The sequence below is a fragment of the Rosa chinensis genome, chromosome 2 (genome assembly GCF_002994745.2).
Source record: "Rosa chinensis cultivar Old Blush chromosome 2, RchiOBHm-V2, whole genome shotgun sequence".
Lineage (NCBI taxonomy): Eukaryota > Viridiplantae > Streptophyta > Magnoliopsida > Rosales > Rosaceae > Rosa > Rosa chinensis.
Genome location: NC_037089.1, coordinates 70,921,785 through 70,940,071, shown reverse-complemented (window position 1 = coordinate 70,940,071; position 18,287 = coordinate 70,921,785). Strand labels below are relative to the sequence as shown.

Genomic DNA, 18,287 nt, shown 5'->3' with positions numbered 1-18,287 from the left:
TATTCATTGACTTTATTCACGAATCTATACCACTTTTAAATTGTTTACCACGTTGATCAGTAAACAATAACTCCTTTGATATTGCAGAAATGCACAAAAAGCTAGTAATATGTATCCTTCTATGTAATTGAGGAAGATAATATGTCAGTGACCCTATAAGTATCAATCTATCTTTAAAAGTATTTGGACAAACAGCTTCGAGAAATCTCAAGAAACCATTGTAAAAACGACTTTATAATGATCATATAATAAAATATTAAATTATGTTTAGTCCATGTATTTTGTCTCTTTCATTGTTTCAGTCCCTGACATTCTAATTTAATTTAAAAAAAACTCCCTAACCTCACAATTTCCCTCCAATAGGTCCCTCCCGCATCAAATTAAGAGTTTGCCTTAGGTGAAATGTCTAATATACCCCTTTGTTATTTCTTTTTCTTTTTTCCTTTCTAATTTCTTTTTTCCTTTTTTATTTTTCATTTTTCCTTTTTTATTTCTTTTTTCTTTTTCCTTTTTAATGATCATCGTATCCTGCTACATCGGTAGCGCCACGTCGACGAACCAATCCAGATCGACCCGAAACTCCAATTCTTGTTCTCCATGCCGGCGGCCCTTTTTTTTTTCTTTTTTCTTTTTCCTTTTTAATTTCTTTTTTCCTTTTCTTTTTTTTATTTTTCTTTTTTCCTTTTTAATTTCTTATTCCTTTTTCTTTTCTTTTTTATTTTTTCTTTTTCCTTTTTAATGACCATCATATCCTGCTGCATCGGTAGCGACACGTCGGTGAACCACTCCAGATTGACCCGAAACCCCAATTATTGTTCTCCACGCCGGTGACCATTTTCCTTTTCCATCACTATTCTTCTTCTTCACTTCTGGTTTTGGTCAACTTGGCCATCAAAAACCATCATTTCAACCAGACCCAAAATCCAAATCACCATTTTGAGCAAGACCCAAAAACCTCAGGGTTTGAAAAAATAGTAGTTTTCAGTGAAAAGTTTCCAAATTGAGGCTTGATGTGGAGAGAGAAAGTGAGATTTGAGTGGGAGAGAGAGAAGTAGGCTGTGAAAACAAGAGGTGAGTGGTTTAGAGACTAATTTCCGAGCTGATTGGGATCTGCTTGTGTTTGGGAGATGGCGTCGGCGACGATGGAGGCGAGGGCGGATCCCAACAGAGGGAGATGGCTTCAGAGAAGGTGAAGAAGTGATCGATCAGCTCCTAGCCTCTTGCTTTTGCTCGATGTCCATCTTTGCACCGCCAAACTAGGTCTTTGCTGGGTTTGGTTTCAATTTTGGGAGAGAAACAGATGGGTTGTGGAGTTTGATCGGAATGGGATTGGTGGGTTGAGGAAGGAGAAAGTAGGCAAAATGAAAAGAAAAGAAATTAAAAAGGAAAAAGAAATAACAGAGGAGTATATTGGACATTTCACCTAAGGCCAACTCATAATTTGACGCGGGAGGGACCAATTAGACGGAAATTTTGACGTTAGAGACTATTCAGATTAATTGAGATTTTTTTTTTTTGAAAAGTGAATTCATTGAAACTTTTAACGATTACAATCGTTTAGAATGGCATCCCGAAAAACCTTGGGAGCAGACACAAGCCACATACGGCTTGAAGCTAGAGCTAAGCTAGAACAAACCAAAAGGTGTACTACACCAACATGTTGTTCATGTACAATAAAATATTGCTTTGAATCACTTATAGAGAAACTAACAGAAAACTAAAGGTAACTTTCCAGCCTCCTCAAGATAATTACTAACAATGAGACCATTGCCACGACCTTGAGATTTGGAGACTAAACCATCAGAATCTGCAATCCGGGCATGCAAGATATCAGTAGACCAATCAAAACTATATTCGTCCCAGCATAAGTAACACTGTTCGTCAGGCACGCAATTGTGGTACTCACAACAATATTATACTGAGGTCTCTTATAGAATGTAGAGATGAGCAATCTACCTGCACATAAACACGGTATACCCGAAATAATATGGATAACACAATCAATAAAAAATATACCCAAAACACCTCCTGGTTCCCAAATCCTTGCAGAACTCAAGCCCGAATGGACTTCTCTACATTGGGCCCAAGACCAAATCATCCACAAGCTCCATTCTGATCTGGACTCCCATCTGGTCCTTCTGGTGTGACTGACCAACACCACCACCACCATCAGACGCTGCAATCGCTCGCGCCCGACCCATGAGCAGGCCCTCCGATCGACGACGTACAGGGAACCGCATTGGCCTTGCACCAAGAGCCACACAGGCCTCCATAGACTGTTGATCAGGCTCCCCAAACCAACGATCATCCTTGTTCTAATACACAGCAGCCACCCCGTCTCCCACGAAGATTGCTCAACGCCGGAAACCACTCCCAAAAAGTCGTGATGTGCACCGCCTTGGACTCGATGCCAAAGCACCGTTTCTCGGCGCTGCCAAAAGACGCGGCTAGGGAGAAACCCTAGCAGAGCCCCTTTTTGCTTTTCTAGCGTAGTGTTTGTGCTAGCTTATTTGGATTGTATTAATCTCAATTCAGATTAATTAAGAATGTCAGAGACTGAAACGAAAAAATGGTTATAGTACAGGGACTAAACATAGTTTAATGCTACAATAAACTTAGAAAACCTTCTCGTGCCTTTATGCCGACGGCTCTAATAGAATTAATTGTTTTTGCAAGGCTTTTCATCTTATCATGTAAAGAAAAATCACTAAATTCGGCACAATGAGTATCCGCAAGTAATTTAGCAACGAATCGTTGACCTCATATAAGTTGTAATAGTTTTCTGTTGATGCACAATTGCACAGGGGAAGGCATGATGTAACACCTCATGAAATAACTCATCATCTCCTTTTCAAGTGGCCCGATATAGGGATTCTGATTTCTTTTTCTTTGGAAATGTATGAAAGTCTGAATTATCATAGTAGTGAGAAAATAGACCCAGCTATAAGGTCAAACAAGTCATTTTCTATAAACAAAAAGAAATATTGGCTTTCTAGGTCTGTGAGTGGCGGCCATATCCCGACCGACCAAACCGCCCTTCCAGGCGTGCCAGCATCACCACCGCTGTCTTTCTTTGGCCCAATTACGACATTTTCCCTCTCTTTTCGGCTTCAATCTTCATCAACTTTTTAAACAGATCAAATTTCTCAATTGTCCTACACATATTTTTGAACAATCTTTCTTTCTTGCGATCTTCTTTTGTTTTGATCAAAAAAATATATTTTCTTCTGCTATATATTACAACAGGACATGGTAGGCCGAACATGCAATCAGCACACCTTTCTTTTTTTTAATGTCAATTCAACTTAAAATGTTAAGTATGAGAATAAATGTTCTTCATGACTAGCTCATACGTATAATAAAATTATTAGTTAAGTGAAATATATTTTTGATTAAATCCGTGCTTGAGTCTTTAAGATATAAAATCCAACCTATGCAAAATGTGTTTCTTCATTATCTCTGAACAAAATAAATGATAACTTGTTTAACAAGAAAACATGACCTCACTCGCCCTATTAAACTCTAGTGTATGCATTTTGTGACGTGAAGGTAAACATAGTAAAACTTCGTGATTTTTTTTATTGTTATGTGGTTACACCGATGATTAATTGCATGCTTTGTCTAAATTATCCCATAAGTGAAATGTTTGATTCACGTCTTTGATGAAATTCCTAATTTAGAAACAAACAGATGTGTACTATTAAAGTCACAGATATATCAATAATACTTTGAAAATTTACTGTGAATAACCATGAGCAACCATGAGCAAGTTAATTCCAGAAGAATTAGCATATAAATTCATTGCGTCTACCTATAATGTAATACTAATAAATGGAAATTAGCATGTGGTATCAAAATTAGCTGATAATTAATTACTTTACATGTACAAAAACAACTGGCTGCAAATGGTACGTACTGTGAATAATTGCTAGTTATGTGCGAAGTGGGAATGCATGTTGCATGTTTATGTGCATTTAAATTTGCTACATTCATTCATTATTGATTTAACTCTAGAGATAATTCAATCTTTTCAAAAGTATTGATTATATCTTAGTGAAGCATGAAGCTATTGTTTTACACATTAACAAAAGCCTAGAGTTTGTACAGTGTGTTTCACTATCCTAATTAAGTTCCTAACAACAGCTCCTTTTGCGTGCATAACGCTGATTTGGTTGTTGCTAACCATCTTTATTGGGTGGGGGACGCTCCTTTGCACATTAGGCAATGCTTAGTCAGACTTCATCAAAATGTACAATTCAAGATCATTAATGGCACCTAACCTATTAGCTAGACTTCGTTCATGCAACCAATCAATTACTTTAATGCACTGTTTAATTATAAAATCACGAGATATTTTAGAATTCGGCCTAATACCTCCGTCTTTTAATAAAAGTGAATAACTAAGACTTTATTTTTTTGATAAGATTAACTATTACCAAAGTTAATATATATATATGACAAACACTGAAAGAGGTTGATAAAAGAACCCAATATCTGACCATCTAATGAGAATTCCATATTAGAATTCATATATATAGCAATTCGAAAACATGATGACAGTTGGCACAAAATAGGAGACTAGCTAGCAAGTATTTATATATTGAAGAGAATGTTTAAGATTAATCAAATATAGCCGGCTAAACATGTTTGACTAGTTGTTTGAGACTTGTAAGTTGGAAACCAAGTCAACCAAACTACTCAAAATTTGGCGGAATCAAAAAAGAAGACAGCAGTCTTAATTGGTCGTTGATCATAGATGAGCTGTATATTATTCTCCAACATATAAATGGATGCTTACATTGGCGTCAAGAAACAAATTAATATGAATAATTGACTACTTGAATATGATTTCAGGCGGTTTTATATGGTTGATTCTGCTAATTTCACTATTTGAGCTAGACTTAGACGTAATGAACACTGGACACGAGTGCATACAAGATTAGGCTAACAAATGATTATACACACACACACACCAAGTTCACAAAGCAACTGTGGATTCGAGAATCTTTTTAATTCTTAATTTGTAGTGAGTTAACTTTGTTTGCTTAGCTATTTCATATTTGTCTCTCTGAGGCGTTTACTTAGCATCTTTGTCTTTCATGTTTGTGAAAAATTATTGAAGCAACTAGGAACCCTGGTATATATAGTTTAGTCACTTAGTGGATGAATTTCAAATTAAGCAGTGACATTTTTTTTTGCCATGCTAGTTAATTAGTTTACTAACTCTTTTCCTGAACTGTTGATTACTTAGTAATAACTTATGCTTGAAGCTTTTATATATTTGTTAATCAAAATTTGCATTATGATCATTTTACCATTTTTCCTAGATATATACCATCTAAAACTCTCAGAAAAGAAAAAAATGAAAAATAATATAAGGCTGGTAATTAATACCATTCCAAATTTCCAATAGATGTACATCAAGTTGTTTCAGTGTTCTCTTTCCTGAGTATTCTTCATCATCTTCAATTCCATGCCATGTTCAAATATGCGTGCCGAAGTTTCTTTCTTTCCAGCACTAGTCATTTCCTATTTTAATGTTGTTAATTTCCTGTTTCCTATAATAACCTTTATGGTTTCTGAGATTTTTCTTTTATTTTGGTTGGTTAATTAATTGGTGATATTTTTGTTCTGGTCTTGGGCCTTACCTCTCTGTTGCCTACCTAGAAGATGCAGATGAAGATGATGATTGATGACGTCGATCATTGGGAATAAGACCGGATTCTTGTATACTTGAGCTTTTTATGATAACCAAATCGACTGGTTTTCATTAACTAATAATTAATAACAAATAACAACTGATATATAGATTCCTAGATTAGTATTAAGATGAGAAGTTGCTAATGAATCGTTTAAAGCAATATTGGCTGAAGTCTCCTCAAGCACGAGCCTTGTACGTACTAAAATTGGCTCTGTGATGATGAGTGATAACATGCACCATTAGTTGACACGTCATTCCCAAACACAGAGTTTTCTATACACGTGTTGTCTACAAGCCAAGTTACAACGATGGTAAGAAGCTACTGTAGCGGTGCAGCAGCTACCGTATCTAATATCTTATACTCCGAGAGGCATAGAGAGTGATGGTATTGAGTAGTATGTTTTGCGCAACGAGGGCTTCTCTGTATCTGATGAACATGAAAACCTCAGTTCCTTCCTCTAGAGGCTTTTCTTCTGGTATGTTTTGTTATGGAATTTGTATACAAATCTTTGGTTTCTGTTTTATGGCGTTTCGATCTTATATATCTGTATAAATAAGACGTACATCATCTTCTGTCATGAAATTGCTCCGTCGATCTGCTTTTAGTGCTTTCTGGAAATTGGAGAAGTACCTCATGTGCTTTCTCAGGAAACACTTCCCAAGTCTTTTACCAAAGCAGTGAAAACCTTCTAGGTGCTTCTAACAAAAGCTTCTATATATGTGCTTCTAACAAAAGATTTTATGTGCTTCTAACTAGTAAAAGTTCTCGTGAAAACGTTTCCTATAAGCACTGCCAAACGGGATAATTAATTTACAATTAGTTAAAACATAAACAGCTTTGGTGTCGAGTGTTCTTTCACTAAGAGAGAGTGTTACAGCATAAAAACCACACTCACAGCAAGCTAAAATAATTTCGTGTCTGCAGAAATTAATGTCAAATAGATATTGAGAGGCTCAATCATATATTTGTTTCTGATTCCTCAAAATAATGATTAAAAATGGATTATTTTTAAGCTGTATATATATAACTATATATTATGTGTATCTTCACTTCTTCAGTTGTGAAGAGTTTAAAGTATGACAAGTCGCATGAGTGGGCGAGAGTTGATGGGATGTTGGCTACAATAGGGTTAAGTGATCCTGTTCAGTAGCACTTGGGTGGTATTATTATCCATGTTGAACTGCCTGATGTCGGTGAAGATGTAGCACAAGGCACCAGATGTGGTACTGTTGAGTCTGTCAAAGCCAGCAAGGGCCTCCACTCTACTCTCTCTGGCAATGTAGTTGAAGTAAATCAAAAGCTTCGTACCTCTCCTGCTTTGGTAAGCACAATTGCTTTCGTTAATCATTTAAGACTATCTGATCATTAGTGAGAGTCTAAATCAACAGCTTCTTTACTTCTCCAGCTTTGGTATGCATATATTCTCATTCAATATCTCAAAATTAGTTGACATTGTCTTGGCATATATGTTTATGCTGCCATAAAGTATACAACAGCATAAACATGTAGCCCATTTGTCAATTTCGACCATCATCAAATGATTTCTTGTTAGGCCAAAGTCGCATATCCCTGGGGTCATAAAAATTTACCATCACTCTTTGGGTGAGAATTGTTGCCAACTTCAATCCACTTATAAAGTTTTTATCCAATCTGTGTCGATTCCTTCGTAATATTGTAAAACTTTTCTAGAGGAATTGGGGATAGGGACTGAATTAATATAGGCAATCTTTCTCATCCCAAGCATGTATTGCAAGAATTTTAGCCATAGGGTTTAATTCTTAATTTGTTACTTCAAGCAATCACCGTTATCTCTTATGTTTTTATCTTTGTGATGGCACTATTATGCAGGTGAATCGAAGCCCGTATGAAGATGGATGGATCATGAAGGTAGAAATGAGCAACAAAGTGGAGCTGAATAATCTGATGGACTATGATGGGTACGCGAGCTATGTGAAAACCAAGTTGCCAAACATTGATGAACCAGTTGAAAACACTTAGAATATGTTGTATCAGAAGTAAAGAAATCACTGTCAAGACGGTTTAAAATGACACTTTCAATATATCTTTTTTTTTTTTAGGAGCTTGTTTTTTTTTTTAGGAGCTCATTGTTGTATATATGAGAAAATGAGTGCTTGTGTCTCCTTTAGTCCTGACGTGGTAATTTTGTTGTTTATACGTGGATGGTTTATATTTTGAAATTTATTTTAAGAGAAAATTAGAAAGAAAGAAAAAATCTAAAAAATAAGCTCCTCTTAGGAAAAAAAATTATTATTATTTTTTTAATCTACACCCATTCACATAATTAAACATTCCTTATAGGTTTTAAGTCTATAATTATGATTTTTTTTTTAGTTTGATTATTTTTCCCTTTTAATTGAATAGGTAAAATATTTCTCAAGTATAGCCGTTGAGTTTTTAGTAAAATATTCATTTCACCTCATTTACTAGAAATAAAATAGAATAATCTAACACCCTTGTCATTAACTTTCAATTGCTAATTTTGGTATTTCTGGATAGGGCTGCACACGGATTGAGTTGGATCGGTTTTGACTTCAAACCGTCTCTATGCCAAAGTGAGCGGTTTAGGCATTTTAGAAAACCGGTCATCAAAAAAAAAAAACTCAATCCGATCCGATCCAATCCAATTAAAGATGGTTTGGTTTGGTCAGTTAGCCGGTTTTCACCTATATAATATTAACATGCTATTTATGAAAAATTCATAGTAAAAATTCAACCTCAATAATTGAAATTATGTTAAATTATCTAATTAAAATCCAAAACATATAGTCCAAAACTAAAACCTAAATTAGATTCAAAGTGATTCACTTATTTAACGACTTAGCCATCAATACTAGCTTAATATGATAGTATTAAAGGTCAGAGAATGAGAGATTGAGAGATTAGAGATGTGATATGAAAGGATCAAAACAATTATAGCGATTATATACTAAGGTTTTAGGCCTTTGGGCCTTGAATTCAATATGATAGTATATCATTTTAGAATAAAGTTATAACTAGAGATTTAGAACTTACTTAGAACAAACCAGACAAATAAATATATATTTATTATGTGTATATATATATAAAAAAAACAATTCTCTTATATTTCAAACATACCGGTCGGTTCGGGTTCCGCGGTTTAAGTACAAGAGAAACCAAACCAACTCAGTTCATAAATGGTTTGGTTCGGTAGTGAACCAATTTTCAATTTCTAAAGTTAAAAAACCTTAACCAAACCATATTTATTGGTCGGTTTTGACCGGTTTGGCAGGTTTGTACCATGTTTTGCACACCTCTGTTTCTGGATGAACTATAGGCTAATTATTCCTATCATACGTACATGTGTTAAATATCATGTGAGTTTTAACATAAGCAAATGATTTAGGTACCTATCATTTAGGAGTTCACAATTTGTACCTATCAATCAGGGAATAACTTAGGTAAAATGAACCATAGGTAAAATTGCATAATTTTGTCTATCATTCAGATGTTAAACATCATGTGAGTTTTAACATAAGCAAATGATTTAGGTACCTATCATTCAGGGAGTTCACAATTTATACTTAAATCATTCAGAGAATGACTTAGACACCTATAATTCCAACTTTTAAATGTGGAGATTACATAACCTCCAACCCAGGTATTGATTTAGATTAGGCTTTTGAATGTGGAAATTACATAACCTCCGACCCAAGTATTGATTTCAATTGCTGGAATCAAGAGTTGATTAATTATGAGCAACGTCTTTGCGCAACCGTTTCAAGACTTGCATCTGCAGAAAGTTTGGGATAGTGGCAGCTTTAGTAATTTTTAACAACAATGAGTTTTAATATTTATCCTATTTAATAGGGTTTTTTTTTAGATAAACTTAATTAATAGGTTTGGGTGTATATTAAAATAATCTTGTAGATGGGTTTAATATAAAAGATGTGTGAATTTGGGTGTAGAATCAAATTCTCCTTATTATTTTTTATTTTTTTTGGTTACAGAATCAAATTCTCCTTATGTTAACTCGTCTTTTGATTTGTTTCTTTAGTGAATATTGTAACAACGCTAGTAGCATTTGCAAGCAAGAAACACAGAACTTGAGACAGTTGAAACATATTTAACCACAGTGGTGAATGATTGATACAGCACCTTATCCACTCTCTGAGTCTCAAAGACCACAAGATATACATGCTTGAAAGGAAGGTAGCCCGAGAGAGGAAAGTACAGAAATATGGATGGATTGCAGCAACTTGGTCTTCCTGTTCTGGGTATTGTAGCAGCTGCAGCTATCACCTTCTATGTTGTGAGCTTTTCTGAGCTAAGCGAGGTACCCTTCAGCTCTCTGTCTCCCTTTCTCTTTCTCTCAGATGCATAAGTTTCACACACACAGTTCCCTATCCTGTAGTTCCTGAGATTACTTTGAATCTGCAGAAATCTTTTAGGGACTTGGATAAAAAAGATTACGATGATGAAGGATATAAGCCATCTCCAAGCTCGAGGGTAAAGAGGGCCAGAAGAAAAGCTAACAAACAATCCAAGGGTTAAAAGGCATTACCAGGCCTATGCCACTTTAGTTCTTGCTGTTCCTTGCAGATTTTTTTTCTCCTGTTCTTTGTCGTCCTCAACTATCTGTTAAGTTTGTAAAATATGTTTCTAAATTTGTATGCAATCACTATCTGATCGAGAACTATAACTTATTAATCCTCTCGAGGTACCCTTCTCTGCAATATCAGCGTTTTGACTGCTAATCACGAAGTCAGCATCTATCATTGTACCAATGCTTAAATCGATTTCATTTTCGCGAAGTAGAATGTATAACTAACAAAAAAGGAGAGATAGAAACTCCAACAGTAACTTAATGTTCAAAATGGTTTATTTAGATATATCAACCTCATAAAACAGAGTTTGGAACAAGGGGAAAGAAAGGAGAACAGCGAATGGATTTTTCTTTACATGAAGTCTACATATTTTTCACCATCATCATCAGCTATTGTATATAACAACTACTTCTGCTGAGACTTGAGCTCCTTCACCCTCTCTTCAGTAGCCTTCAATGCTTTCCCATATTTGCTTATTAACTGAAAATCAAAATACATTCTTGCTCAGAATTTTTCTTCAAATTGTAATCTTTTCAGGGGGACAGGAATCATATTGAGCTTACCTCATCAACCTCACTAGGAGAAATTATAAATGGTGGGGACATCATTATAGCATCACCAGCAACACGTACCAACATCCCCTCCTTCTCACATTGGGCTCCGAAATATGCTCCAACCCCTGTTGACACATATTATCAGTAAGCCATATCAATACGAAAACATGGTTCTGGTCTCAACTAGATACCACTGTCCGGACAGAGATCATATAATTTGGGAAATGTCCCACAAAAAACTAAACACAACCATGCTAGATGAACTGAAATCTGTGTTTCCTTATAATACAAAAATGGTACATACCCCATTCAGGAGGGAATGGGTCGTTAGGTGACTTATTGTCTGTAAATTCTGTACCAAGGATCAATCCAGTTCCCCGTATCTGCAAAATGACATAAGCACTACCATGTTAATATCTCGGTGATCATAATTTCTCTTAGTGACATCTATAATTTGGAAAACTAAGGAACAGGACATACCTCTCCTATAATGGGACTATCAGAGAACGCTTTCACGCCATCTTGAAACTGTGGGGCAATCCTCTTTACTTGTTCAACAATATTTCTTTCCCTACAACAAGTGAAAGGATTATGGTTCAATAGTATAACAATAGAACAAAGGTTGAAGTATAGTGGACTCCTTCCGATTTCTAAGTATATTAAGTAAATAAAATATGCTTTCTAAGCTCTTTATGCTTATAAATCTACTAAGTCAAGCCGTGCCACAACAATCAAGTATAAGATTTGTCACTCGAAGTGCAACTTGGTCGGTTCAACTTGCATATTTTAATATATGCTGAAAGAACAAACCATTGAAGTATCAAAAAGAAAAGGGAGGAGCCATATTCATCCACTTTATAGCTTAGTCTTCATCTGGATTTATACCTCAAGTCTTTTCCTTTCAGACATACTTACAGGGTTCACAGAAAGATTTTGGTGATTTAGTCAGCAACTTCCTCCAGATTCTAAACCTAATTGTCTTGAATCCTGGGAAGTCGGAATCTAGATACATAAATTTACTTTTGAATATTTAGAAGAGAGATGAGAACACACTTGTAAATCTTGAGCGCTTCAAGTGCAACGGCACATGCTACAGGGTGTCCAGAGTATGTGAACCCATGAGAAAATACACCTGTCACCAAAGAACTCATGTCACTCAACAATAATGACAACGGGTGGAATTTCATACAGCTGCCAACATACCAAGCTTGCTGCTTTGAGAATGTATGACATCTGAAATTTCTGGGCTCACAAGAACAGCACCAATTGGCATATATGCAGAAGAAAGTGCCTGGGATATCCAACACCAGAGTGATGAGAAAAATGAATATCGTCATGGGATGGGAGAAAGCAGCTTGGTATTTGTACACTATCCTTACTTACCTTGGCTACAGATACAAGGTCTGGTTTTATGTTGTATTTATCACACCCGTACATGTACCCAAGTCTTCCAAATGCACAGATTACCTTGAGAAGTAAAGAAACAAAACCTTAGTAACCAACATATAATATCACTCAAACATTAAAGGAACAGAATACAACATACCTCATCCGCAATAAATAGAATGTCATATTTCTTCACGACAGCTTGAATCTGCATCAAAAACAAAATGATATCTCCATTAAAACTACCTAATTTGGAGGGTAGCAGAGACTGTCATGTGTATTTTACATGGAATAATAACAGCTAATACAAACCTAAATTGAAAGCTTTTTACACTAGTACATCAATTTTCTTTACCACTGTATCTTTTTTAAACCATATCAATTTAACGTATAGCAACACACTCTCAGAAGGAGCTCATAGCATAAGTTGCAACTGGGCATCATAGAGGTCTTTTTCTCATATAAGATTTTCCCTTTCAGATGAAATGTATTGATGCAGATCACATGACCAATGCATTGATGTCTACTCCAAGCAAAACATTTTTCTCTGTGCTGATTTTGAGTCAATCTATTATCTATACCAAATTATAGCAAATGATCTATAGCCAGATCAGCAGTGACTTGTTACACTACTGGGTCAAATGGTCTAAACATTACAATTGTATTTACCATGCTTCAATCTACAAATGGAGCAATTAGAAAACAAGTATACGAATAAGTCTCAAATAACTTATACGAGAAGTTTCAGTTGATATAGTGAGTTGCAGAGAACTTGATGACATGAATGAATTTCATGGAACCAGTGTGAGTTTAATTTTATATACAGAACCATATAATATGGAACTATAACAATTTACACAACATGTAGTAGAAAAATTAAATTTGAGCTCAGGCACCTATATGTAAGCATATCCATGTAACCTGGATAAGCATTTTTAAATAGTGAACCTTGAATATGTATTGTGCAGAACACCGAAGAAGTGTCTCATCCCTATCCAATTTAAAAGGAGAGCAATATGGTCATGAAACGTTTGCAAATACTTCATGCTTCTTAATTACTATAAGCTCACCTTGTCAAAATAAGTTGCAGGGGGAGGTATCACACCTCCTGCACCCATGACAGGTTCGGCAATGAATGCAGCAATCTGAAGGTAATAAAATGTGTCAGGCACATAAAGTATTCTCTGCACTTGTAGAATGATTTTATCTGTGCAAGGGTTTAAGAGAATATTATGAATAACTTACAGTCTCTGGTCCTTCTTTGAGGATAAGATTCTCCAAATTATTGGCTAATCTGGTTGAGAATTCCTCCTCCGTCTCACCTGTCATATCCATTAGCAAGATAAAGTCTGTTAGAACTGGTCGAATATGAATCTGAAAGATTAAACCAGTGAAAGTAAAAGGACCTGGCTGGTGATAGCGCCAATAATGGGGGCAATCCGTGTGCAATACAAATGGAGCAGGAAGATCAAATTTTTGATGCAGAGCTGGAAGGCTGTGAAAAGAAATTTACAGTTAATGAACTGAAGGCTGATATTTTCCTGAAATTTCACTAGAATATGTATCATACCCAGAAAGGCTTGCTGATATCAAAGTTGAACCATGGTACCTGTCATAATACAAAGATAACATCAAAGGACTTGAGTACAGTGACCAGAGAAAATAAGGAGAAAACAAATTAATTGAGTAGTGAACATACGATTTATGTCGAGCTATGAATTTCTTTTTATCTGGACGTCCAAGTGCATTATAATAATACCAAACTAGCTTCACCTACAAAGAAAAATAGTTCCAGTTATAGAGACATTAATAAATTAATAATCAGACTGATTAGTGATAGATATCATCATCTTTGAGCTCTTGATCAAACAGAGAATTTGAAGTTGCTATAAATGTGGGTGATTTAGGTCGAAGGGTAACTGAGATATCTCCAAAATGTGTCATAGGTGTTTCGAATTTCTAACTTTTATTTGATATTTACAGGAACCAAATTGAACAAGTCTTAAGAGTTCCGCCTGTATTCTAAGAAGAAAGATGACAATGTCCTTCGTTCATTTATCTAATTTGATTAATCCTATTCTCTCAACAATCCTGACAGAAATCTACATCATTGTTATCATGCAAAGGGAATTTGTAACATTAGGTTACTTCCCATCATATACATATGTAAATGGAATCAAATTGTGCTCACATAAGCTAATCAAACCTGAGTGTCATTGGCTTCGGATCCACTATTGGTAAAGAAGGCCTTTGCCATTTTTCTAGCTGTAAAAGTTTCCAGAAGATCTTTTGCCAAATCCTGTGAAGTGAAAAGAACTCCTGTTATTGATGAACTGCAAGCAATTTATGTAGGCATCTTTCAACTATGGCACTGAATAGATTTGTAGCAGCAGTGACGTATAGAGTACAGATATGAAGAATGATTTTTCTAAATAATACAATGAAAGCCTATAAAATATCCAACTAGGACTTGAAAGCATAATGACAAGCATGTAGCAGCAATTAACATATAAACCTTCACTTCGATACAAGGGAGGTTATAAAATATAATACCAAAGAAGGTTTGGTAGTACGATTCCAAAAGGAGTGGTAAAATGGCAAGGTATTCAACTGTCGAGTTGCAGCTTCCACTAGTCGAGGCTCATTTCCTCCTGCAATTTTTTTTTTTTTTTGACAATCAACAGTTTGAATTCAAGTACTTTCACAAATGAACACACAAACAAGCACTAGTATACATAAATAGATGTCATGGAAATTTATTCAAAATTACTTTTGGACAAATGCCTGATGCATAACTAACTTACACTGGTAAGGTCAGGCAAAGCTATTAGTGAGATGGGGATCAATGACGTCAAGTACAGGGTTTAAAATTGGTCAAAGAGAACCAATGGACATTGGTCCTACTCAGGAGGTTTTGAACAAGAGAAGGATGTTCCTAGAACTTCCATAAAGAAATGGACATACTTATACGTATACTCATAGTGTCCTCTGAAACTTTTCCCAACTTTTTTAAGGAATATCATAGCTTGACATACTTGGTGATGACAGTTATTTTTCTCTGCTTTCTATTTGAGATAATAATATTCAAACATAATAATGAAAAATGCACTGGCAAAGACACTCCTAAATTCTTTTAGGGACTTACGGCAGTTTCAAGTGAATAACAGAATACTAAGATCAATGGAACATCTTAAGAAGAAACCAATTGAAGCTGAGAAAAAACTAGTAATGCGAAACAAAAAAAATTTAAACCTAGTGCTGTGCACCATAGACCAGCAAGAGCATCAAGATACTTCTTCCCATTGATGTCATAAACATAGCTACCCTGAAACCAAGAATCAAATCAGTTAAAAGACTCTGGAACAAATCAGCTCTGGGAAAAAAGGGAAAAAAAAAAAAAAGGCACAGATGTAAACCAGTTACTTTTATTTTCTGAGAGAATGTTTGGACAATTAAAGGACACAACTAGGAAGACAGAAGTTTACCTCTGACTTCTCTATAACCAAAGGATTCACATCAGAACTTAGGGAGCCAGCTGTGAAGGGCGCAAGCATGTCATGCCCTTTAAACCTGAGTTCATCAATAAATGTGTTAGATTGGATTGTCTTGGACTCACGAACACATATGAAAATGCATACGCTACAACAAAAGTAAACTAGAATAGTTGGCATGCCCTTCTTCTGGGAAGGTTAAAGTGTAGATAATTAACATAGAAACACCACCTACCCTTCTTCTGCTTGCAATGTTGCACTTGTCCCATAGAATCTGGCTAGAGTGGGAGCCAAAAAGAGATGCTCTTGTGAACTTCTTGAGGCAGCAACATATTTTATACATGACCTAAGCTGTAAACCGAAAAAGCATACATTATCAAGGATGGGTAAGCATCGATTATCAAAATGAACGAACAGCAGAATTTTTAAGTGATGTTTTTATACACCCTATGATTTTGCTCCAGCAAACATAAACAGTACATGTATACACAAAATCAGATTCCATCATCAGGAATGGGGCCATTAACTTACAAACAAAAGAATATTTCAACTCCGTGGGCATTTGAAGGTAAGAAAAAAAATGGGAGAGCCATCCCTCTACATTAATGAGGAAACAGCTACACGGAATTCTTTGAAATAGAGATTATTTTCGGCTAGCACAGCTAAGTTTTATTAGGGTCATAGTATTCTCCTGCTTTCCGAATCATAGAAACCAAACAATTCGAATACGTTTCCTTTACATCATTTACTTGGGAACCAAATGGGTATGAGAGCTGAACATGAAGTGTATTAATATACCAACAAGAACTTTTAAGCAAGGGCATTAAATTCCAATTTCCACTTTACAAAACTTTTTGTATCAATCAGGTACTTTTGAAAATTAAAACAAGCTGGAAATCCTGGATCAAAGTCCTCCCTTTCCCACATTTTCTCAGAAACCAAACAGAAAGTCAAAAATTTAATTTTCTTCCAAAGTGCATTGAAAAGTCATCATTGCTTATACAGAAAAAAAAAAAAAAGGAGCTCTCTCTCTCTCCAATTCTAGATAAGAAAAGAAATAAGATTAATAAACTATTTCTACACTCTGATCCACAAAGTTTCAAAGGATTCAGATAAGTCATAATTTTGAGAAAAGTCAAAGGCGGTGCTCATCGCTTCCAACATTTTCTGAGCAGGAAAGCATCAACAAAGTGATCAAACAGCCAAAAAAGATTCCAACTTTATCTCAAAATCACAAAAATGATGAACAAAGGGTTCGAACCATTCATCAACTTGCCTCCCCAGAACAAAAAGATTCACAAGTCGATCACAAAAAACAAAAAAACTTGGAGACAAACATCGCATAATATACAAACAAAAACCAAAATGGGTTTGTGAGATTTGATACCTGGGTTGTGAGATTGGATCGAACAAGGCGATTGATGCTCATTTTTGGCAACAAAACATGCAAGAAAAAAAAAAGGAGAGAGCTTTCGAAATCCCCAAGTGTAAGAGGGAGAAGGAGAAGCGAGAACCTTGAGCTTGGTGGTGTTTCTATTTATGGATTTGTGGAGTTGAGCATGATTGAAAGCGACAGTATTGTATGTAATTGGCCCATTGTGTCCAAATGCGTTTCACGCTTACTATATGCTTGCGTGTATCATCGTATATTTTAGTCCAGTTGATGTTATCCAAGTTTGGTTCTTTTGCCTTATCAAAAAAAAAAAAAAAAAAAAACTTTTGCTTTGTCTCCTTCTCCGCAAGTCTGGGATTTATTACGCACCCCAAATCGGTATGGAAAAGAAAAGTAACTTTTACTTTATTTGTAAAAAGATTTAAAATTAATAAATTTGATACTCTCTTATTATAAGCAAAGTGGGAAAGGAAACGTATCGAATAAATGCATTTTAATTATTTCAACCAACCGATGTGATTTTATGAATTATTATTTTTGGTTTGAGGAAAGACTAAAACGGCCTGCTTACTCTATTGTCCACTTGTCATCCTCAATTATTAACAGATTCTTTTATTCAAGTATGATTCATGTCCCTGCAGTCTTAGAATCTCACAGGGTAACTTTGTAATTGCAGAACTGTGATATTCTGCCTTTAATTTTCATGTAGTGCCACTTTTAATGCTGTCAGTGTTCCCCATCATAAATAGTAACATTCTCCAATTAATGATCGTGAAAAGTGAATTGTTATACCATGAAAAAAAAGGGAAAAACTTACAAACAGTACCTGAATTACGGGCCACTAATAACTTTCGTACCTCAACTTCAAAAACTATCACAATAGTACCCAGATTATCTAACACGACCTAACATTCATACATGCCGTCCACTTTGCCGTTAACGGTGTTAAATTTACAAGGGTAAATCTGTCATTTCACTGTTCATCTATCTTATCATGGTACTGTTCATTTTTTAAAAAAAATTAAAATTTTTTTTTCTCTCTTCAGGAAGAAAAGATTTTTAAAAAAAATTAAAAATGAACAGTACCATGGTAAGAGAGATGAACAGTGAAATGACAGATTTACCCTTGTAAATTTAACACTATTAACGGCAAAGTGGATCCCAGGTATGAATCT

At 35.3% G+C, this 18,287-nt stretch overlaps 2 protein-coding genes and 1 pseudogene across 2 annotated transcripts; 2 read left to right on the top strand and 1 right to left on the bottom strand.

Moving 5' to 3' along the window:
- Positions 1-6,083: 6,083 nt before the first annotated feature.
- Positions 6,084-7,700, top strand: LOC112184905 (annotated as a pseudogene).
- Positions 7,701-9,754: 2,054 nt separating this feature from the next.
- LOC112187726 lies at positions 9,755-10,390 on the top strand. The gene is made up of 2 exons (XM_024326623.2): positions 9,755-10,017; positions 10,122-10,390. Exons 1-2 carry the CDS (start codon positions 9,922-9,924, stop codon positions 10,233-10,235), a joined length of 210 nt encoding a protein of 69 aa, XP_024182391.1. The 5' UTR covers positions 9,755-9,921; the 3' UTR covers positions 10,236-10,390.
- A 151-nt stretch (positions 10,391-10,541) lies between these two features.
- On the bottom strand, positions 10,542-17,270 carry LOC112187725 (gamma aminobutyrate transaminase 3, chloroplastic). Its single transcript, XM_024326622.1, has 19 exons — positions 17,107-17,270; positions 15,955-16,070; positions 15,714-15,798; positions 15,481-15,553; positions 14,782-14,879; positions 14,435-14,527; positions 13,928-14,001; positions 13,799-13,837; positions 13,635-13,723; positions 13,474-13,550; positions 13,299-13,373; positions 12,389-12,436; positions 12,226-12,309; positions 12,046-12,133; positions 11,896-11,974; positions 11,323-11,413; positions 11,147-11,225; positions 10,852-10,967; positions 10,542-10,768 (listed from the first exon to the last, which is right to left on the bottom strand). The coding sequence occupies exons 1-19, from the start codon at positions 17,146-17,148 to the stop codon at positions 10,694-10,696; spliced, it is 1,521 nt and encodes a 506-aa protein (XP_024182390.1). The 5' UTR covers positions 17,149-17,270; the 3' UTR covers positions 10,542-10,693.
- Positions 17,271-18,287: the final 1,017 nt, after the last annotated feature.

Bases quoted from the DNA above. Each gene is read 5' to 3' on its own strand.
- LOC112187726 (XM_024326623.2), top strand. From the start codon at position 9,922: ATGGATGGATTGCAGCAACTTGGTCTTCCTGTTCTGGGTATTGTAGCA. The intron at 10,018-10,121 runs GTACCCTTCAGC...TTGAATCTGCAG, and splicing joins GCTTTTCTGAGCTAAGCGAG to AAATCTTTTAGGGACTTGGA.
- LOC112187725 (XM_024326622.1), bottom strand. From the start codon at position 17,148: ATGAGCATCAATCGCCTTGTTCGATCCAATCTCACAACCCAG. The intron at 15,799-15,954 runs GTAGGTGGTGTT...TGATGAACTCAG, and splicing joins ACATTGCAAGCAGAAGAAGG to GTTTAAAGGGCATGACATGC. The intron at 11,414-11,895 runs GTGTGTTCTCAT...CACTTGTTGTAG, and splicing joins GAAGCGCTCAAGATTTACAA to GGAAAGAAATATTGTTGAAC.